At 41.2% G+C, this 23,484-nt stretch overlaps 1 protein-coding gene and 1 pseudogene across 1 annotated transcript in view; both read right to left on the minus strand.

Annotated features, from left to right (window-relative positions):
* Positions 1-2,443: 2,443 nt before the first annotated feature.
* The window catches only part of SMS (spermine synthase), a 45,399-nt gene continuing 24,358 nt past the window's right edge, over positions 2,444-23,484 (minus strand). Inside the window, exons 4-11 of the mRNA XM_053655800.1 lie at positions 23,036-23,100; positions 18,404-18,579; positions 17,394-17,551; positions 16,613-16,699; positions 10,282-10,396; positions 8,942-9,021; positions 4,651-4,766; positions 2,444-2,950 (exon numbers count right to left, since the gene is read on the minus strand). Of these exons, the coding sequence (XP_053511775.1) occupies positions 2,911-2,950; positions 4,651-4,766; positions 8,942-9,021; positions 10,282-10,396; positions 16,613-16,699; positions 17,394-17,551; positions 18,404-18,579; positions 23,036-23,100 (837 nt within the window). The 3' untranslated portion in view covers positions 2,444-2,910. The remainder of the gene's footprint in view (positions 2,951-4,650; positions 4,767-8,941; positions 9,022-10,281; positions 10,397-16,612; positions 16,700-17,393; positions 17,552-18,403; positions 18,580-23,035; positions 23,101-23,484) is intronic.
* LOC119036318 (60S ribosomal protein L13-like) lies at positions 5,584-6,230 on the minus strand (annotated as a pseudogene).

Raw genomic sequence — 23,484 nt, forward strand, 5'->3', positions numbered from 1 at the left:
CTTTAGAGGGGAAGGGAAGGAGAGAGGGAGAGAAACATCAATGTATGGTTGCCTCCCATTTGTCCCCTGCTGGGAACGGGCCCCCAACCCAGGCATGTGCCTTGACTGGGAATCGAACTGTGGTTGCTTAGTTCCCAGGCTTACACTCAGTCCACTGAGCTACACCAGCCAGGGCAAAAATAAATAAAATATTTATTTAAAAAATTCAGGAGTACAAAAAGTGTTTAGAAAGCAAATGAAGGACTTTACCACTTTCAGCGGCACTGCTCTGGCGCATCACATACAAGCCGATGCTATGTAACATCATTTATGCACTTCCTTCACCTGGTCCCACAATTCACGGGAACAGAATGAAACTTACGAATTTATTGAGACAAATGCAAACAATAACTCAACGCAAAGGAGGGACTAGAGCACTGTACAGGAAACAGCACATTTTTTAATATCAGCACTGCTCCAGCCCAGTCAAAACACCATCACCACTTTATGAAAATATTCAATTAGTTTCAAGGTTTTTATCTGCTGATGAGTTTAACAGAACTTAAACTACAGCCGTATTTGTCTTGTGTTTTAAAAGGGGGGGGCTACATGATACTGCAGCTTATACTTATTTTATTTTATTATTACTTTTCAAAAAGATTTTATTCGTTTCTCTTTAGAGGGGAAGGAGAGAGGAGAGGAATATCAATGTATCGTTGCCTCTCATGTGTCCCCTGCTGGGAACTGGCCTGCAACCCAGGTATGTGCCCTGACTGGGAATCAAACCATGGTTGGTTTGCAGGCCCACACTCAATCCACTGAGCTACACCAGCCAGGGATATCCTTATTTTTAGATTATAGAGGAGACAATAACACTATAGCCATTAAAGTGAAACAGTGCTTAGACCTTATCCCATTTCCTTTAAAATGCAGTAAAAGGAGAGGCTGTTTTTAATCATCAGAATTCAGAATCTGCATACTTTTAAAACAATTACCAAAATGTTCAAAAACAATCAGACACCATCCTTTCTCCAATGCAAAGTGGGTAGTAGGGTCAACATTTACCATTATCACCCAAATTAAAAACAATGCTTTCCATTCCATTCTTCCTCCCATAGTACATTCCCTCCTCTCTCCTGAATGCATCCTTCCATGGTCTGGCACAACCTGATACCCTTCATTTCTCACTCGCAGCTCTTGGCAGGACCTGTGTGTCACCATATTCATCAGTGGATTTAGCGTTGGCCTCAAACTAGTCTTCAAGCATAAAGCCATGCCCACATATTAATAAATACTATCTGCTGACAGCAGATGTACTTGGTTTCTTTAAAATGTAAACTATCCAGTTCTAGTCACCCAAAACAGTGTTCTAACAGTAGTAGTACCGTTATTTTTTAATCTCACAGTTTTCAGAGCCTTTGTAAAGCATTATAGAAGTACTTGGAGTGTGGTTAGGATTCTTAATGTCTACCAATGCCATTTTTAACTTCAATGCATAAGAAAACATACTTGCTAGAAGACAATCTACTTCCAACATGATTTCAACTCCTATGTTGTTTCTTCTTCCATGCCAATCTAATAAAAAAAGAAAAAAGTAGGCATATACTCATATTTAAAGACAATCTGCTAGATACCATGAACCTATCTTGGGAAGAGGAATGTTGTAGGTTGTCCCTAACTCTATCTCAAAAGAGATAGTGAATGTTTCATTTTGAATGCTTTGCTTACTGCAAATTCATCATAAATGAACTCTTCCCACTGATAAAGCAGAAACCTTGTGTAAAAAAGTAACAGAATAGGGTGGAAATGGGAAGGAGGTGGGGAGCACGAGGGGGGGGGGGGCTGGGATGGGAGAAATAGACAAAAGACTGTACTTGAAAAATAACTAAATAAAATTAAAAAAAAAAGTAACAGAATAACCCAGTGCCATCTAACAATGCATGTTAGTACGGCCTTACCTTTGATGTGGACTGTTTTGCACAAATACAACTACACCAAGCTGGGAGTTAGAAACATTTCCTTGGATGAGTTTCAGTTGCTCTTGTTGCAGGCCCCTCTACAAACTAACATCTATTTGTGCATCCAAAAATCTTCTAAGCTTCACAGGAGTGATCCAAAATGATCATTATTTCCCCATCTAACACACCAGTAAGAGGGGAACAGAAATAAACTTGTGACTTTCAACTTTACAGTGAGGCCAAATCTTTTCCTCTCCTCGGGTCACTTTTATAATGAAGCATTGGCGAATGGAATAGGTTGTGTGTATCATTTACCAGAATGGTAAATGGAAGTCATTACTACTGTTCAAAAAAGGGCCGAAGGCCATCCCATTGTAAAAAGATAAGTGGTACCAAGTGATAGAAAGAGAACTGAAAAAAGAGCAGGAGACCCTTCTGTACTGTGTGGTGTGGTCAGAAGAGAGAAAGAGGGGACCTAACCGAAATAAAAGAACTGACACGTGAAATTTCTCATTTGTAATTTTAATCAAAGCATTTCTAATTATTTTGTAACTTTCTTGTAAGCACCAAATTTTAATCATCTAAGTCAATTTGGGGGGAAAGAAACACCATCAAGAACTCCCCTCCAGAACAAAGCAATGATGTTCCTTCTTCTGAACAACCAAATTCAAAGTCTATGAAAATAAAAACAAAAACAGCCTACACGGGGGAGGAAAACAAGTAGTGAAAATCACATTCTAGGGGTTCAGTGCATGGAGCAGCCTTTTGCTATGCTATCTAATCATCCTTCAGTTGACTTTCAAAAAATAACACCCTAGTTCATCAAAATATACATTTTCCATTTGCCTTTTTAAATTAAAAATAATAATTAAACAAGAAAACTTGGGAGGGATTCACAATCAATTGCCTGCCTTGTTCGGACGTCGTGTACGAAGGCTATTCGTAAGCACACATGATTAGGGGCAGCTCATCTTCAAGGTGTAGCTTTCTTCCACACGGTGTAAAACACCCACCTGGACACAGAGTCAAGGAGCTAATGACAGATAATTCAAAGAACAAGCATCACTTAAAATGTGTTTTGCTGGCCTACAGATTAAAGAATTGATGCAAGTTTCATAGTGTAACATCAGTGATTTTCAACCTTTTTTATCTCATGGCACACATATATTACCGAAATTGTGTGGTGCACCAAAAAAATTATGTATTTTTGGCTGATCTGCCCCAAAATTCGTGTAGTTTTGATTCATTCACATCAAACGGCTATTGTGTTGGCCGCTGTCTTTTTTTTTACCTGACGATCTAAGGGAAAAGAAAAGAGGTCGTTGCCCATGATTAAGTCAGGTCTTGCCCATTTTAAAAATTCTCATAGGACAGCGGTTGAAAATCACTGGCTTACTGTGGCAATGAGAATGAAGGCCTCTGAAATAAACCACTTTGCAGCCTGGACACTCACCGCCTGTGAAACTGAAGTGCAGGAAGCGAACATAAAAAAAAGGCTAAAAGGCACGCACATATCCTCTCAGTAACAGTGCTGCTTTCAAGATCTCCTAAGATGTTTTAGCGAATTCATATAAGAAAGGGTAAGAGGGAGAGGCCAAAAACAAGAGGGTGGAGAGAAATGGGGTGGCTGGAGCCCAGGAGGTGGGGAGGAAAAGACGGCAAAAAAGGGTGGAAGGAGGGACAAGAGCTGAAGGCAAGTCACAGGACCAAAGACCCCTTTTCCAAATGTTATCAACTGATTTCTAAAGTCTGTCCACAGATAAGCACAGACCTGACTATAAAAATTGTTCTGGAGAGGAACTCTGATGAAGGGGAACAGTTGGTAAGGGGAGAGCTGTCTAAGTTTGCTACATGCCAAGGAAGAACGTGGCCACGGGGAAGGCACACAGCACTCAACTCATCCCAGGGAGGACCCCGGGGTCCGTGGTGGGGTTACCGCCAGGGTTCTGCAGGCCAGCAGCAGTCACAGGAAACTGCCACCTCAAGAAAGGAAGCTTTGGTTTGCAGAATACAGTCTTTTAGAAGGAGGAAACGCCCTATAAATTTCTTATGACAGTGCTCATTCTGGTTTTTCCCCTGGTTCTTTTCTTATGTCTCCGGATCAACTTTACTAAGTAGCACTAACAGAGATCAACATTATCTTTGAGATCCCCGGCATTATTTTTAGCTCTCAATTTCTATTGCAAATCAGAATCAAGTGAAGTGTGGAAACTAATATTAAAGTAAAATCATCTTGATATAAAAGTTGAATGCATGCCTTCACGTCTTTTTGCATGTTACAGCCGGGGTGGTGTCTTAGCCTGGGGCTTCTGAAGCTTAAAGTGCCTATCAATCCCCTGAAGGGCTGCTAAAGGCAGGCCACCTCCAGCTTGCGCCATTGGGCAGCAGTATGGGTGTGACCTAAGAATTTGCATGTCTAATTAGTTCCCAGGTGAGGCAGCAGGCTGGGAGACTGCCCTTGACAACCAGCAGTGCCTGAAGGTTAAAATCACCTGGGAAGCTGTGGCAGGCCACACCCCAGAATCTGAGGGTGGGATCCAGGAATCAGTCAGTACTGCTTTAAACTCCCAGAGGATTCCAATGTGTAGCCAAGTTTGAAAACTAGGGCCTTATCTAATATACTTAAGAGTGATTTTTTTTTTTTAAGGTTACGCTGGCATGGGATTCACTTGGTGTTCTGATCTGGCAACACAATGATATGGTCAAAGGATACAATTCCAAGTATGAAGGAACACAGACAATCTCCTTTGAGAACTCCACAGGACAATACAGGTGTCCGAGCTGTTCTTCATAGAGTGACAGGGCTTCAGTCAAATTGACACAGTTCCCCTAAATCAAAGAGAGAAAAGCAAACAATAGGGTACTTGAGTCCACTGAGGGTCCCACTCATTTGAAGGTCACTAATAAATGAGAACAATTCTAGCTTCAGATAAAAGTTCACCTTTGAAAATGGGATAAGGTTTCTGTACTTTCACAAACTGCACTGAGTTCTATTTATAGATCCATTAGCTCATTATCCTTCTACCTCATTTACCAAGCCATTTCAAATGATTAGAGTATGAAGCAATGGAAAACAGTGAGACCAATTTCTCATTAGTGACACAGCCATTGTATCAACACTATGCAATTAGCAAAGATTCATACACATAAGCCATTCAAAATAAGTTTCCCAGTAGTCACCACTGCACTGAAAATAATGTATCAAAGAGAGGTAATAGTCTTGATTTCCAGAATAGCTTAAACTATGACCCTCATATAAAGTCTAAGATACTGGCACAGAACTATACTCACACCCCTCATACCTTCCCCCAAATCTCATTTCAGGCATAAGAGAACTGAAGTCTATTCGGGACACAGAGACTAAGGATATTGCCCAGTTCCGGTCCTCATCAAGCATTCTCTCCTGACCTCATTGTTCTTTTGTCCTTTTGCCTCCACTGACCTGCTTCCCTGGCGTATCAGGGTGGCCAATGAGATAGAAAAGACATCTGCCTCGGGAATACTGGGAAAGGCATTTTGTATTCTGGATGATCAAGGAAAAACGGCAACCCACCCCTTCAACTTTCTTCTAGCCTATAACCTAGATGTAACATTTGGAGCTGCAGCAGCCACTCTGAGTCAATGAGGAAAAAAAGGGTAAACGGAATCAGAGATGCTGGCCAAAAGTCAGTAAACCGGCTGAATGTACAGCACTTCTGCCTGGTTCTGCAGCTCTGCTTCTCAATCTCCTTTTTTTAATCACAAGTTGCCAACAGCAGTTTTTCTTTTTAACATCCTGTCCTGCAGCTTCCTTGCCTCTTCTCGCCCGGATGCCAAAGAGTCGGACATTGGCACAGGCCTTGCCAAGACTGGCAAATGTCTTGCAGTTCTCCTCCTCTGCAGTGACCCTGGCTATCTTCTTGTAGACATTCCACTTGGGCATGACTGGTCCTGTCAGCTGGGTGGCCAACTTGAGTTCTTCAACAGAACTCTCTCCCTTCTTGGGGGTCCAAGAGCTGCCTGGGGAAGCGGATGAGCCTAAAGCATGAGCTTAAAGCAGAACTCCTTCAGCTACTGCAGGATAGCCTAGAGGAATGTATTCCACCTCCCTCCAAGCTGAAGGAACACATTTTTTCTGGATGCCAGCCATCCTTAACTCCTTTACGTTGAAGCCCCTGCCAGCTCGCAGTTTGGTGTGGTACCTCCCCTCACTGTGGGGCATCTCACTGTGGGTCAGAGGGGTCCAGACACAGGGTGTACTCTGGCTGGCCACATGCCACTGCCAGTCCTGTGGAACTGGGGCCTCAGGATCATGCCATTTCAGCAGCGTGCTATGGCCGCTGCCTACAGGCCTTCTCTGAAGGAGAACCGCTACCAGAAAGCAGTGGTTCTCAATCTTGAATGTACATATGAACCGTAGGTGATCGTGCTAAAATACCAACTGTCATTCAGTAGACTGGGGGTAGAGTCTATCATTTTAGCACAATTGAGCTTTCATAACGGATTTAGAAAACTAGATGGACATTTGATGCCACCTATTTTCTTTTAACCACTGAAGATCTTAACATTCAAAGGGCTAATGCATATATGTGCTGATTCTATTCCTTTCAAAGAACTCCACTGTCAATTTGCCTCACAATAGCCAAGGACAATGTAAGATGAAAATTATTCACGAATAAAGACAGCTTGTGATGTAAGCATTTCCGAGGCTGGTATTTCAAAACCAACCAGCCAGCCAGCCATGGGCAAGCGGGTAGACAGAACTATTCTGAGAGCTGGCCTTGGCGGTTTTTAACTTTGCACATTCGCTCAACATGACGTCATCCTTCAGTGCCAGCCAGTTTAGTAACCCATCATTCTAGGGTCCTGCAGTGGGGTTTGGCCAAAGTACCCTTGGCCAGCATATAATTTGGTTTCAACATCAAGTTCACCATGAGAGCATATAAACACCACACGTGTAATTTAAGCCTCACAAATAGAAAACATCGCCTGGCTGTTTTTAGAGCACATCACCACTGGGGAAGCTGTGGAACGGAAATGCCACTAAGGTGCATGGCTCCATGATTTCCCTTGCCATCCTAAAATTGACACCACACTCTCGAGAGAGAGGGTGTATGAGAGGACCTCCTTACAGACAATGCGGTAAGGAAACAGGATACTTTCAATTTGTTCTTCCCCAATCCTGTCAAAAAACAGTTTAAAAAAAAGAAAAAAAATGTCACCACAAATAAAGACCTACCCAAAAAAGTAATGCATTCCACTTTCTTGTGTACCTAAATAACCATGTTTCTTTTTTCTTTTCTTAAGAAAGACACAGGGGAAATGCAGAACAAAAATCAAATAGCAAAGAATTAAGCACTTATTAAGGATGAGAGAAAAGGGAATAATGGGACAAGGAGGAGAGCACTCTAAGAGGGTAAACACCAATTCAGTAGCTTTGGTTCTAGAAAGCTCTCCTTGCCCCATGTTAGGTGTGGCTAAGTGACATTTGGTTTACTACTTTAAATTTCTGTATTGTTTGTATCTTTTAAACTTAAGTTATCATGTATTACTTCTGTAATGTAAAAATAAGGTCCAGAAGAATAAATCCTTAAAGACACGCACCATTTTTATCAAGTTCAAAAGCAAGCAATGGGAAACAATATAAGATTTGATATATCACACATATATGAAACATCTATAAAGAACAGCACAGGAATAAAAAAACACTAAAGGTAGGTGACTTTCAGAAGGTGGGCACAGATTAGGGAGAAAGGTACATGTGTCAATGGTACTGGTAATGCCCAATTCTCAAGCTAAAGGGAGTCAGGGGTTTGCTAATAGTCTGCATCATAATTTACATGAATGTCACATACATTATCAAACAGCCCAGTTTTGAAAGGAAGAGAGCGGGGGTCAAAACCTGGGACCTGCCTCATCGTCTCATGAAAGTAATTCTTTCCCAGATTCGGATTCAAATTCCCCCACACACCAGAACTCAGTCCCAGGCACTCCGTGATGCCTTCCCCAGCTTTGTGGCACAACGACAAGGTCGTCTTCAAGCAGCCACAGAGACATTATACACTCCCTACTGTGATGCGAGTAATTTTAAGCAGGAACATCTAGCTTTTGTCAATCACCAAGCAACAGGCCATACAGCACTTTCAGTTCATCTTTAACCTCACTCCAGTTCTAAGAGACGCACTTGGGAAAGGGAAGTGGGTGTAAATCAAGGGTGTCTTCTAAACACATCACCTGACAGTTTAAAAAAACAGCGCTGTGGCAACCACAGCAGTACATCCAGCATCAAAGCATTCTACGCTGTTGACGCGACCACTGCTTTTTCAAAGGCCTACGCCTCCCCAGTCTGTAGGAATGTACTGTGTGGGTCTGGGCATGATCAAGTGAGGCTGCCTGAGGTCTCCAACTGTAATGAGCGCAAGGACAAGAAACATGTCCAATACATCTTTTGGACAATTCTTAGCACAGCCCTGGGCATAGAATGTGTTTTATAGTAAAAGTCAGGTGGTCAAGGCAAGTTATCAAAGCCTGGGCCATTGCTATTTAATGAATGGGCCATGGTGATCTATTGAGGAAGTGTTTTTATCACTCCACTATACCAAGATAGCAGGTCCCCAAGAGGACTGTCTACCAGGTTAATATTCTCAACGAAAGAAAACGGTCACACTTTCTTGCTAATTTCACTTGTGAATATTCCCCAACTCACGGATTTGGGTTGCTTTTACAAGAATAAGCTGACTCTGTTTGAGCAGGTTTACTGTAGATTTCCTACAAATGGAAAAATCACAGTCTCTGTCTCCATCTCCTGGTAGCAGCTCATACTACAGCCAAAGCTCAAGGCAGACAAATCAGGAAGGTTATAAGGTAACAGGACACAACAGAACTGATTAATTCCAATAGATGACCGGTCGGCTATTTTCAAACTTACTGCTACTAAGAGCAAAATTAGGCTGTTCTATGCTTTCTCATTTCAAAATAAAAAAGTTATTGAAAGTTTTGGGGAAAAGAACGGTTAAGTAGACTACCTGTGTAAAATATTTCCCATCCTGTTTCAGTACTTTCATGGAGAGGTCAAGAATCAGTCTGAGGAACTCCCATGTGGAATCTGGATTTTAAAAAAATTAAGTTTTATAAATACAGATCTGCATGCAACAGAAACAATAGCTAAAATCACACACATTAATACTCAACAATAACAAAAATGAGCCATGAGTTCAAGACATTTGAGAGCTTATTAATAATGTATTGTCATTTGTGAATATGTGAATTCATATTTATATGTGTGTGCACATATGTGTATTGTCTTACACACATGTGCACATATACAAATAGGTCAAAAGCAAATGTGCATGACTGGCATGGGTCAGCAGTCTGGGCATCATCCTGCAAACTGAAAAGTTGCCAGTCTGATTCCCAGTCAGGGCACATCCCTGGGTTGCAGGCAGGTCCCTGGTTAGGGGCCTGCAAGAGGCAACCAACCAATGTTTCTCTCTCACATCCACGGTTCCCTCCTCCTCTCTTTTCCCCTCTCTAAAAATAAATAAAATCTTTTTTTAATTTTATTTATTTATCTTTAGAAGGGAAGGGAAGGAGAGAAATATCAATGTATGGTTGCTTCTCGTGTGTCCCCTGCTGGGAACTGGCCTGCAACTAGGCGTGTGCCCTGACTGGGAATTGAACAGCAATCTTTTGGTTCTCAGGACTGCGCTCAATCCACTGAGCTACACCAGCCAGGGCTAAAATCTTTTAAAAAAACTCTTTAAAAAAGCAAACGTGCATCGATTTAGCACTGCTCTCATAGGGCCAATAAAGATTCAACACAAAATCAGAGGTTAAAACTGCAAGAAGACAGCTGTAAGTAAGGGGGAAAGCAGCAATACCCCAAGAATGAAACCACAAGGGTCATCGGGTAGGGACCCAGTGTGCAAACTCAGCAGGAAGACAAGGTTATACAAAAGATAATTAACACTGACACCCCAACCCAGCAATCGCTTTGAGTGTCTGCTTTTAGCAGGGAATTGCCTCTGGTGTTGCTTAGGCAGGTCTCCAGTTTGTCCCAGTACAGGTTAAAACTCACATAATGCAAATAAATGATCAAACAACCTAATGTCTTAATGATATGATTATGACTCATTTTATTTCCTGTTTGTTTCAAGTGACTCCGTTATTCTGACCATTTAGGGGCAGGACAGGATTTGATGAAAGCCAAATATAACCCCTCTTTCCACTATAGATAGGCCTCAGTTTGCCTTTAGAAAATGAAGGAACCTAACAAAATAATCTCTAAGATTCTTTCATTTTCACAAGGTGTCCAGAAAAACATTTCCATGAACATTATTTTGGTTAAAAACAAAACAAAATCTACCTTCTTCCGGAGATGTGGAGATTGGAACAGCTGTCAAATCATTAATCACATAATCAAACTCTCTCCCTTCTTTGGCGTACCTCTTCAGTACTGGAATACAGTCCTCTACTAGAACCTTCCAGAAAGAACAGGAATAGATGTGGGTGAGCCAACACATGTGGAAGCAGTTAAACACTTGAAGAGGAAGGGGGAAATGCAAGCTGGGGCTGACAATCCAGGGCACCTCCACACCTCCACATGAACAAAAAGGACTTCCGCCCAAGCCTGTAAGAGCTAAAATTCAGTGCTTAGTACATGCTTTATGTGCCTTCTCATTTAATCTAAACAACTCTCCAGGGACTATTACTATCCATATTTTACAAATAGAGAAAACCAACTTGTGGGCTTACAAAGCTTGCCCAAGGACACCCAGTAAAAGAGCCGAGAAGTACACCTAGAGCTATCAACCAAGTTCACGACCTTAACCCTAATCTAATATTGCCTCTCCTACCATCTGTATTTTCTTCTACACGAAGAACTGAATAACTTTGTTGTCTACTGACGTGTTTTTGCATCATACTCTGAACTCTTTTTCTTATTGTTGTTCAAGTACAGTTGTCTCCATTTCCCAACCAAAACCTCCAAACTCTTAACGTATGGTTTTCCAACAGCCTCTAATGCTTTCAAGTACTGCTGGTAATTAATTAATAAAGCCATGTCATAAAGACCAGTTCCCAAAGCAGAGTTATTGGTGAGGGAAGCACAGCCCTTAAGAGCTGGAACTCTCACACACGCCCTTTACAGTAAATTCAGGAACCAAGCTTGGGGTTTGCCTTGTCTTTGGAAGCCTGTATGCTGAGGAACCATCTGGTTCTAGGCAACATCCTGAACTAGACAGGAGTTATTCTCTTTGTCTTATTTTTCTAGCTACGAAATGCATGTTTATGTACAAAAGTCACATGTAATAAAACAGAAACCAAACTTTGCCACAATTCCCTAAAATAATCTACTCCACATTCCTTCTATCAATGTTCCTATACATATCCTCAAAGGCACATCTTTTTAAAATAACTGAATCCTACTGTCCTAATATTTGATAATGGCCTTCACTTACATCGAGGCACAACCATGCAAAGACATAGAAGCCACTCGCACCTGAGTTGCCTTCAATCGATTTATCAATCCCATAAGATATGCTCAGATTTTTCCCCCTATGCTCATACAGATTCTTAGAAACACTCACCTGCAAATACACACAAGTGCTTGTTCTGTTGCAAAACCGGGGACACATACCTTGTTCTGAACTTGAGAATATCTACCTAACACCACTCCAAGTAATGATGTTTGTAAAAACTGTAGAGTTCCACTAAAAAGGTTCTATACTTAACATCTTCAGGCCTTCGTGTCTACAAACACAGCCATAACAAACCTTCTTAGATGCCTTTCTGTGTGTGGGCTGGATCCGCGAACATTGGATTGCAAGATGAAGGCACGGGTATTTTAGTTTTTATGGCAATTCACACTCCAACCAACAATGCATATGAGCAACTTTCATCCAACACAGCACTAGGTATTGTTTACCTTCCTATATTTTTGTCAAATCCCTTGCTAACATTTTCACACAAACTTGCTAGGCCACCAACAGGGACACGTGCCTTTTAAGTTTACAGGTCATTTGGCTTCTACCTTCTGAGAAGTACCAGTTCATACCCTTACTACCTTCTCCTCTGTAGTTAATTTCAAAATTTAAGGTGCAGGGGCTCTTTGTATAATTAAAGGGATTAAACTCCCTGTCGTGTTTGTCAGCGGTATTGTTTTCAGTCTGCCTTTGGCTTTGAGTGTGTTATCATTACAGTCTGAGGTTCTTGTCCTTTCTTTAAAGGCTTCCCAACTCCTACATTTTCCTGAATGTGTTTGTTTTTATATCTAGAGCTTAAACCACCTGAAATTCCTTTCTCTATGGCTTTAAGGGTTAGTTAACTTTGCTCTCATACAGATGGGCAGCCCATTATGCCAACATCACTATTAAATCAACTAAATCTTCTTTTCCTCCGTGAAATAATTAATTGGGTGAAGGATCAGAGCGAAGAAATGAAATGGAGTCAGTATGGTCAAGCTGCTAAATTATTTTTAAAATGTAGGCCGAGGCATGAAGAAATGATTCTCTTCTTTCTTGCCTTAACAAGCCTGGGAACTTAAACTTCTGAACTTTCCAGGCCTCCATCAATGCCTGGATGCACAACCGGTTGCATGTCAATGCATGGACATCCGTCAGACCCCCCAGATGACCAACTGAATGACCTTAAGAAACCATTCCACTGTCCAGATTGCCAGCCATCTGAAGCTTACTATCCTGGACCAATCAATGGGCTAAGATGCAGGACTGATTCTTCTCAAGAATGTACTTCTTTACTGTAAAAACTGTACTTTAAACTCTCAACTTTTCTCTGCACTTTGGAACACTTTTGGTATGGCCTAGTTGCATTTCCAGTTTGCAAACCCTAATCGATACTCTTGAATAAATCTTTGCCATTTATTTCTAGCCTTTTCATTTATTTCTAGATAAAGCCTCCTACTATTTTAGAGCTGAGTCAACACACGTTAGACCTCTCTAGCAATTTGTGTTCATGCCCCTGTGGCATTCCTCTTCTCTATTTGTCTGTTCCTGTGTCAACATCATACTTATTTGATTACAAGAGGGCAAATCTCCATTCATTACGATTATTTAAATTTTTTTCTTGGCTATTCCTAAAAGTTTATTGTTGCAAATGAACTTCAAAATCATGTAGTCTAATTTTTTCAACTCCCTTGGGATTCTGATTAGAATTCATTATCATTAGGAAGAAAGATCAATGTGTCGATACCTTCATCCAAGAAATGCAATCTCTCCCCACGGATTCAAACTTCAGTTGCTATGTTTCAATAAGACATTAACATAACTCTCACAATACTCATAATTCTTGTTAAACTTATTCCTAGGCATTAAGAATTGGTCACGACTTTGAATACTTTCCAGCCTACCCTTCACCCCCAACGTCCAATTCAACCTGTTTTGCATTTAGCACAGCAGAAGAAAATTTTAGTCTGCCTTTTTATATAATCATTTTACCAAATTTGTCATGAATTCAACTAGATTTCTAGATGAGTTTCCCGGATCTTTTAAGCATACATGTCATCTGCAAATAATTTCTTTCTCTATGTATACTCTTTTCACTGTGCCACCTTACTGAATTAGCTAATGCCTCAAAAACAATGCTGAGTAAAGGTTATAAGCATCCTTATCTTGTTCCTAGTTTTAGTGGAAATACCTTATGTGGTTTGCCATTGTGGGCGAAAAAAGAGGCCACACACTCAACCCGACAAGCTGAGGGGTGGGCCTTGCAGGGCAGCCTTACAAACTCAGACTGAAAGTAACCACACGGGATGGTCTGAAATGACACCTTCCTAACTAAAAGCAAGTCATGGAAGGTAGTCATGTCCGAAGCTGGTATCATCCTTAACAAGGCCAATCTTTACCTTAACTGAGCCTGTCGTTGTGTTTTTGCACCTAGTATGATAATGTATCTTTGGAATGTCAGGGTCATTTCCTTTTCTAGACCCCTCTGGGCCCAATCTCTCACCAGAGCACAGACCAGAGAACCCCTCACAGAAGTCTATAGAGTTAATCAGTTGTCTTATAGAGTTCATCGTTAACTGTTAACTATCCTATACCCACCAATGTAAACGAAGTTTGTGTCTATTCGTTCTAGTCTTTATCCAATCTCAGAGATTTCCCCACTTTGCTTTGTCCTGTCTCCCCAATCTACCACCAACAGATTTTATATATTCCCCCCCAACATCTCCTCCTTTGACTGCAGTGTCTAAAATAAACCTCAAAAGTATCAAACTCTCGAGCATTTTCTTAATCCATTACAATTTTGCTTCCTGGCAATTGTCATCAGTTTGGCTCAAGTAAACTCATAAAAATTCTTACAGGTTTGGATGTTTCTTGCATCAACACTATTTAATACAATATTATCTTTAGGTTTCTGATAGTTTCTACTACATTTAGTTTCCCTCCTTTTGCAATTTTATTCTATCTAAAGAGTTTTTGTTAAGAATGACTAAATATTCCCAAATGCTTTATCACCTACTAATAGCATTTTCTCCTTTAAATTAGTCATGTAATGAATTATATTGATTTCTTAATATTCATATTTTTATATTTATGAACTAAAATTGTCCTGCACATAATACATAATTCTTTAAATAAACTGCTAGATTTAATTCACTACTACTTTACCTTGCACATACATACATATTCTTTTTGTACTCGTTCAATGATTTTAGCACTAAAATTATTCCATCATTATAAAAGCAACGGAAGAGTGCTTTGGAACATTTTCTATTTTCTAAAAAAGGGTAACACAGTAATTATCTGTCTTTCAAATGATAAACAGCTGCAAAGACCTGGTATTCTGTTAATGGCTGGCGCATTTTAATGCCTAAGGGCCTTGTCTGCCGCTGCCCAGGAGTCTGAAAGCTCTACAAGCTCAGAAGAATTTTCCAGGCTCCCCCTGGTGGTTGTTCTGTTCCAGAAAGAAGGCCGGGAGTAAAGGACGCATTCAGGCAACCAACTTCCTCAAGAGCTCAGCCATTTCAAAGGAAACACTCCTTTCCCTTCCCTAAAATGTCCGACTGTCTAGGCCGCCATCTGCCTTTGGTGCTCTACCCCTTCGATGGCCACTCAAGTGGAGAAGCCTTTCCCCCAAGTCATTAGTAAATCTTCCCACAGAAATATGGTCTTTAATTATAACAATGCACCACTCACACATTTGAGCTGGGGATCTGTTTATATTTTCTTCATGCATGTAAGGAACTAGGAATCTGAATCACTTGTCTCAAGTTACCCTGAAACCTGTAATAAAAACATTCTTTCCATTCTAAGCTTAATTTTCTTCATCCGCAAAAATAGAAATAACATCCACTTGGTACAGGTGTGAGCATTAAATGTTAAAACACCCCAGGCAGAGAGTGTAGTTAACAATGCAAACATTATTGGTAAGCAACGGTAACTTTTCGCTCACTGTGAAAAAAATCCCTCATGCTCTAAAGAACCTAATTGCTCCCTCCCTTTCTAAACCTTCAAATAGTACAAAGTGAAATATATAGATCTTTTTTCCTTTTGCCCCACAACAGTTACAAGTGCATTTTAAAGTAAAGACGATTCCTTTCTCAGCTTAAAAAATTAACATGCATGTTCTATGAAATTAAATCTGGATGCACACACTCTAGGGGAGATGATGGGGTAGGGGTGAGTAATTTACATATCAACAAACTGAAGCTCTCATCTAAATTGTCTGTACATCTGGAGATATTCAAGATTCTGTTCAAGTAAAATAAGTATTTTGCTTGGTTATCTTGTACTAACAAGTACTGCAGGTATAGACATCAAACATGCATCCTGAAAATGCAACACAAAATGTAATGATAGGTGAACTTGCAAGCACAGTAGAATTTAAGATAGAGACGAATTTGCTTATTAGTACATTCCCTCTGAAAGAAAGATCCAGACAGAGATTATCCGGGGAAGAGAGACGAAAGGTGGTGGTTGCCACATCAGAAAAAGGGACATGACATCTTTCGGATGAGAATGAACGAATGTTATTAAATTCAGAGATTCTAGAGTTCCTCCTTATTGAAAGTACACATACATATAACTCACAGAGGGAACGAAGGGAAGAACATGCCACCTCAAAATATGCTGCTTTAACATATTGACTATTCTGAGTTGTAGGCACTTGAAAAACAGCACGTGTAGAGAGAGGTTTTCTCTGAACTCTGCTTTATCTGCCTAAACACAGATCCTCCGAAAGGGACCTTTCATAGATTCCCCTCTACAAGGGATATAACCAGGGAAGATCATCTCTCATCTCCAGAGAACAGACTGTCACCATGTAGACTCAGGCAAACTTTGTCGCAAACTATCATACCTCTTCATCTATTCTTCTAAGGGCCCATTCATCTTTCTTGAAAGTCATCTATTCTCCCCTAAAACATCTACACCCCCTTTTCCTATTAACATGATATATAAGCCTAAATTCTAGACCTAACTCTATGTTCCTCATTTTTCTCTGGGTATCCCCCCAGTATACATGAGATATACGTGCTAATAAACGTCTGTTCTTCTCTTGTTCCTCTGTGATTACAGGAGTCTTAGCCAAGAACTAGAATGGTAGAGGGAAATTTTCTTCTCCCCTACAAAAGGATCCATTTATCTTCTTAACCAAATATAAAGTTGTTTTATTCAGATCAATAACATATGTATTACTATATTATCAGTTCACTTAAAAACATTATCTGAAAAACATACCTGATAGCAGTCTCCTTTAAGATTGTCTAAGACATCACCACACGTTTTCCGCATGTATTTCTTACATCCATCAATCACCATTTGGTCTATGTTCGAACCAGGTTAAGGACAAATTTTCCCTGAATTTGGATGTATCAAAGAATTCTGAAATAGTAATACTTTAAAGAAAAGGTTAAGACAAAAGTTTTATAACACTACTTTGGGTATCCCAAGTTCAAAAATGATGAATAAGACAATGATTTTATTTTTGCACCAAGAACACTCAAAAGGAACTGATTTTTTCTTCTCACAAAGAAGCTATTCCAGCAACTGCTGAGCAGCAGACATGGTACCAAAGTGATTTGATCTTTAATTTGCAACTAAGTTATCTCTGCTTCTTTGGTGGGGGTCACATAAAAAAGGCTATTGGTAGCAAGTTGAAGTGTTTGCACTCGCTGGTGTGGTTCAGTGGATTGAGTGCCAGCCTGTGAAGAGCAGAGGGGTGTGTGTGTCGCCCATTCAATTTCCCGTCAGAGCACATGCCTGGGTTGTGGGCCAGGTCCCCAATGGGGGGGTTGCATGAGAGGCAACCACACATTGATATTTCTCCCCCTTTTCCTCACTCCCTCCTCCTCTCTAAAAATAAATTAAGTCTTTTTTTTTTAATTTAAAAACTAAATCTAAGTGTTTGTTTCAGGCACTCTTGACCCCACATTTGCCTCGTAACTTGAACTGGAGCCTTAAGACAAAAAGGGAAGAAAACAAAAGCAGCCCATTGAACCTGATCTCCTATAACAAAGGATATCTCTACCATAGTGACCATCTTTGGTTTCAGTTTGACTATTTCACATAAAATGCCCCCATCTCCACCTCCCAGAATCAGCACGTCCTTGCCAGTGTAGTCTTCTTTGCCGCTGCCCATGATGGCCCGGGTGTACGCCAAATCACTCTCCGCCAGATCTAGGGAGGAAACAGGTCCAAAATGGTGACTCTATTCAAAAACCACCTGGCTGACACTGCTACGAAGTGCTGGATTCTAGCCTAAGATGTTTCCCTTTCAATCTTTAAACACTATCAGAAATGTACAAATTTACTTTTTTGGATGGTGGAGTTTTAATCAACCTCAACAGAATAGGTTACACACACAGATTACGTATATATAAACATTAGTCATTTGGAAGAAAACTCAGTCAAAAGGATGTACTCATGTGAATAATTAAAAACAGCTACGTCTTTCCAGATAAAATAATACATCTGAGAGTTGCTTTAAAATGAGGGAGAAAGTGGTCTGGGGTTTGGGGGAAACAAGACTGGCCGGGAGGTGATAAGTGTTGACATTCATCACACTACTGTAAATATCAGTGAGCATTATATATGGGATTACTATATGCATGGTAGGTAATCATGATACCCATGTATAATATGCATTCTTATTTTCCCCTCATAAATTTGGGCAAAAAAGTATGCATTATACACACCAAAATACAGTATTTTGTCTATTTAGATGTGAGGTTTTCCATAATAAAAAGATTTTTGTAAGTAAGCAATTACACTTACTGAAATACAGTCCAAATACTCATCACAAAGAAATTAAGAAAAAGGAGTATCATGGCAAGGTTTTTGTAGCTCTGCTATAAAACATGAAGGCCCAGACAATCTACAGGTTAACAAAACAGAAATGTTCGTTTCAAGAAACAGCAGTGCCAAGGACAGACTTGGGTAGACCCACAGCATTGCTGTTTGTCAGGAAAACAACACAATCCAACACGCTGTCACTCTGTTATACCATCGGGGTAGGGATGGAATACTTACTGACATCCCCACTAAGGATGAGAATATTTCCAAACTGCTTCGAGTGCAGAATTTTAATGTTCTGATAAGGTGAATCTTCATCATACACCACTTCATCTATGTCGTATTCAACCAGGCGGCCATCAGCAGTGGGCCAGTACCTATCAATGGCCCCTCCTCGAACTATGGGCGGTAATCTGGGAAAAAGGGAAATAAAAATGAGCCTTGTAAGAATGCCCGCTGCTTATGGTAAAGGCTGCCTTAAAATTGGACCCGGGGAGCCCTGGCTGGTGTAGCTCAGTAGATTGAGCGCGGGCTTGCGAACCAAAGGATCACATTTGATTCCCAGTCAGGGCACATGCCTGGGTTGCAGGTCAGTTCCCAGCAGGGGATGCACGAGAGGCAACCATACATTGGTATTTCTCTCCCTCTCTCCTTCCCTTCCCCTCTAAAGATAAATAAATAAAAAAAATTGGACCTGGGAGCAAGTGTGCAGAAGAAGCATCTCCTATATTAACCAACAGATGTAATGTTTGCCTTTCAGGGTTAACAAACATGGCAACTACCAAATCTCAACTGCTGTACAAAAAGGACTTAAGTTTTATAAAACCTTCCCTGCCTGATTTGAATTTTCCTAATAACAGGGGAGAGTAGGGTGGGTGGAGGTGGAACAGGATACAGGTGGGATAAATGGTAATGGCAAACACAATAATTAAATAAACACAAATAAACAATATAAGACAAAATTTCCTCATAAACAGCTGAAGGAGAAAATGGCCACTGCAGACACCACACGTCAGCAGGGATCTCTTAACACTACCTACGTAAGCACAGGACCGCCACTACACTCCTGCAAATGCACGCAGATGGTAATGCCATTATGTAGGTCAGATTCCGTATTCAAGTGTTTCCAATTGTACTAACAAGGTCCTTTATAGCCGTCCTCCTTTTGAATGAAGGATCATACACTGTATTTTGTTTTTGCTTTTCTACCCTCATTTAATCTAGAATCGTTTTTTTCTCCTGTATGTTTCATAACATTTACATCTTGTAAAAGTACAGGCCAGGTGTTCCGAAGAAAACCCCTCAGGTGGGTTTGCCTGATTGTATCTTCCTTAGAGTCAGGTTGACATACACAGGGTCCAACAAAAAAATTACAATAGTCTTTTATTACAAAATCATACGCATGTAATTCTGTAACATAACCATCACACGCAAGCACACCGTATGATATTTAAGGTGAAGTGTTCAAATTACAACTACAAATTATTATATGCGTGTTATTACCCCACCAACCACTCTAGTAGACGTTGCTTCTGCTATATCCTGTTATATGGGCATTACGTCAGGGACAATAGGTGTATGCTTGTTCTACAAGGGGGGCCCCCCAAAACACCTCAGGTTTTGTAAAAGACTGTGTATTTATTCTTACATGTTTAAACTTGTCACCTTCAAAGTACTCCCCATTTGATGCAATACACTTATAGAGATGTTTTTTCCACTGCTCAAAACAGTCTTGGAATGCATTGATTTTGTTGCCTTTTAAGTGCTTCTGCCATTTTTTTGTTTCTCATCTTCCATGTTGGCAAAAACGTTTCCCTCTGAGGACTTTTTTCATCCAGGGAAACAAAAAGAAGTCACCTGAGGTGAAATCAGGTGAACAGGGGTGGGAGCACGGGGGTCAGGCTAGTTTGGGTCAAAAACTGCGGAACACTCACTGCAGTGTGGGCAGGTGCAGGCGTAATCACCCATCAAGAAATAGACAAACACGTGGAAAGACTCTTCAAAAATAATTTTCACTAAAGCCAAACCCATCCTCTCACAACAACGCCAGTTGGTACACTGCTACAGATGGGTTCGTAGAACACTCAGCTAGGAGGCAAGCCTGCAGTGCAAGGGACCCACCCTTGAGAAGATAATTTCAGAGTTTTTGGGGCCCCCCTTGTATTATTGGTGATGTCAAATGTAACCATGGTTGAAGTAGATGGCATAAGATCTCTTTTATGCGCAAACATACCTTTTTTCCCCATTTAAAATTACTAAGCAAGCTGTGTGGTAGTCCTCCAAAACTGGATTAAGGTCCTGATCTCCCAACACACCTTCACCAATTGCTCTGGCATCTAGAACGTTCTTGCCAAAACCAAATATTACTAGAGTAGCTGCAAACTGATGATTTTCTGATTCCATTCTTCAGGAAGTACTCAATATTTAGACAGGGTGGCTGTACTAGAAACTACCAGCAGAGGACACTAAAGGACAAGGAAAAACAAACCTGGAAAAGGGGCTCAGCCAACCTAACTGGAACTCAAACAAAATAAAAGCTCATTGCAGACACGGCACAACCGTCTCCAAGCCATGTGTTCTCAGACACACTGGTGTTTGATAGCAAACGGCCATGGACGCCTAAAATGCGGGGAGACACCACCCCTGATTTGTTCTGAAGAATTCCCCTCCCTGCTCACCTGCTTCCCAGAGTCCAGTTTGGACCTGTTATAAGTCAATGAGGCTTCCTGTGAGAAAATAGTACTAACGTCTGTAAAGAACAGAGTTACACAGCAAATTCCCATAGACTCTCGTTTAATGCTAACAGCTCCTGATTGTTCACCTGAATTTGTTCATCTTTCAGGTGAACAAATTCAGCTGTTAGAATGTTAGGCAGACCAGGGGTTTGTCTTGTAAACTGTGGAGCCCCAATCAAAACACCCCTCCCATCCCAAGAGCAAGCAAACAGGACTTGGGGGAAGCCTCTTCCACCACTAGCAGATGGTGGGGGGCAGATCAGAGGAGGTGGGAAGGTGACAAATGTCACGTCCCAGCTTTCAGGGAGAGAAACCTACCTCCTGGTTGACAGCCAGCCAGCCAGGCAAGCTACAGGCTTTTACTGAACTATGCACACACCCACTGAAAACAAACAATGCCCATTCTCAGTTGTGTCAACAGTGCCTTGGCTGAGGTTAAGGTCTCTCCTCCATTGTAACAGTGGTTTGCACAGACTGGCAAAGAAACAAGGATCTCCAACAGGACGGAGACACCACAATCCTCACAAAGCAGTCATCCTAGCATGATGTGCGCCTGTCTCCCTGCAACGGGCCATGGGGACTATTCTGGAACCCTACACAACTCTGGTTTCAACCTTCACTGCTGCAAATCAAAACCGGATAGTAAAGAGTCAGGCAGAATATGCCCTGGGAGAATATGTACAGTGTGTAAATTACAAGAATTGTTTTCAACAAAACTGACAGGAACTTGTTTTCCTGTTCCTTTTCTTTTGAAAAATAGAATACAAAAATAAATTTTCAAAGAAATCCCATGAGTTCTTAGATGAAAATTCACATTTACTTTATCTACTACAGGGGAGTAATAATTTCAGATGTCACTGAGTTATTTGTTAATGACTAGCATCTCTAACAATGTCACTCCCCAGAGACAAAAGGGGCACCATCCTTGGCCTTTTGGAGCCAATAATGAAGGGCCTACAGCAAAGGAGTTTCAACCACTTCTCGCTCCCTCCACCGTGATTTTATGAAAAGATGCAAAGACGGCGACGAGCAAAAAAGCAGGTCTGCATTTTGAACTGAACATCTAAAACCTAACTTTACTGTCACTTCCTATCCCATAAAAATACAAAGAGATCAGACTTCTCGTAAATGCTGAACACCCTAAAGGCATTCCATCTGTTTTCAGATGCCCAGAACAACCTCTGATAATAACCACACCAGTAAAACTCAGAGGCATTGTGATGTTGGCCAATTCATCACCAAATTTAGACACTTTACAACTCACTGGGAACCGGTTCAATGCAAATGGGCGTAAATGAGGAAAACTCTTGCAAGCAGGAAAAGGAAGATGAAAAGTCCACAAAGGAGCATGGGCGTGGCTGTGGTTTTTAATGATGATGAAGGGGCCGATAACTGGACCAGCTAAACAAATCCAGGTCCTCTGACAGAACTGAAACACGTGGACAGTTCCGCACCACGCCATGTTCTTTTCACTTGCAGTTTCCTGTCGCACCAGAGAGATTCAACAACTTCCTAGCTCTGTTACCTGGCCCTGCAGTGTTACTATGGAGCGAGCCATTAAACACTTAACAATCCTAGCTCTTAACAACAAGGATTCCCTCTTCTGCAAAGGGCCAGGAACTAGAAAAATCTGTATTCCCAATGCTTCCATCCTTGGTGTGACCTTGGTCGAGTCCCTCTGAGCCTCTCCATCTATGTGTTTGCCTTTGTGAGCAAGGGACAAGCCTCCTAACTTATGAGGCCTGATTGAGGAGCCGCCCAGGCAGGCAAGAGCAAACTGTTGAGAATTACTTGCTGTGAACCCATTAATTTCATTGTTAATTCCCAGGATCTACCCAACTCCACCCCTTTCAACAAATGTTAACACTTACTTCTATCGGAGCTGTACACATCTGATACCACTGCAAATACCTCTGTGCTGTGCAACATGACAGTCACTAGCCACTAGCCTAGTATCTTGTTTTGGTGTGAGGGGCCCACTAGCTTAGCATACCGTGTTGCCAGAAGCAGAAGTCGACTTTGATCTCTGCTACTATATCTTCAGCAGACACAAGTCAGGGGCAGCACCACCACTGCGACTATTTTACCAATTAACCAAACATAAAAAAAAAAGAGCACTCCACAGTGAACTTACCGCTTCACCCGCCCAGTACTGTCCTGACTCAATTCTTTCATTCTTTCTTCTACTTTGTTCAAAAGCTGCAATTCAAAGAAAAGAAATCAATGGGTTTCTGGAATGTGCTGAGTGGAACAGCAAAATTATAGACCAGGACAGTGAGGCTGTGGTGACAGACCTGTGTGATAAACGCAAGTACCCAATACACCCCCAGCCTCCCCCATCCCCACCGCAGCCTCCAAGGCCCAGCCCAGTTCTGCACTCCCACACCAACTAGGCCTCACAGGCTGACCTGACCTCTCAGTTTAAGTTACCAACAAAATAATGAGAATGGGGAAGGCCCCAGGGTACTGCAGATACAACATCCTGGGTAAACATTTATATTCCATTCCCTTCAGTGTAAAGTAAAATTGGTACTCAAGGAGTCAAGGGAAAGATGGCAGCCAGGCTCCTCAAAACAACTGAGG

This window comes from Artibeus jamaicensis, unplaced genomic scaffold (genome assembly GCF_021234435.1).
Source record: "Artibeus jamaicensis isolate MK-2021 breed Jamaican fruit bat unplaced genomic scaffold, CSHL_Jam_final scaffold_1283, whole genome shotgun sequence".
NCBI lineage: Eukaryota > Metazoa > Chordata > Mammalia > Chiroptera > Phyllostomidae > Artibeus > Artibeus jamaicensis.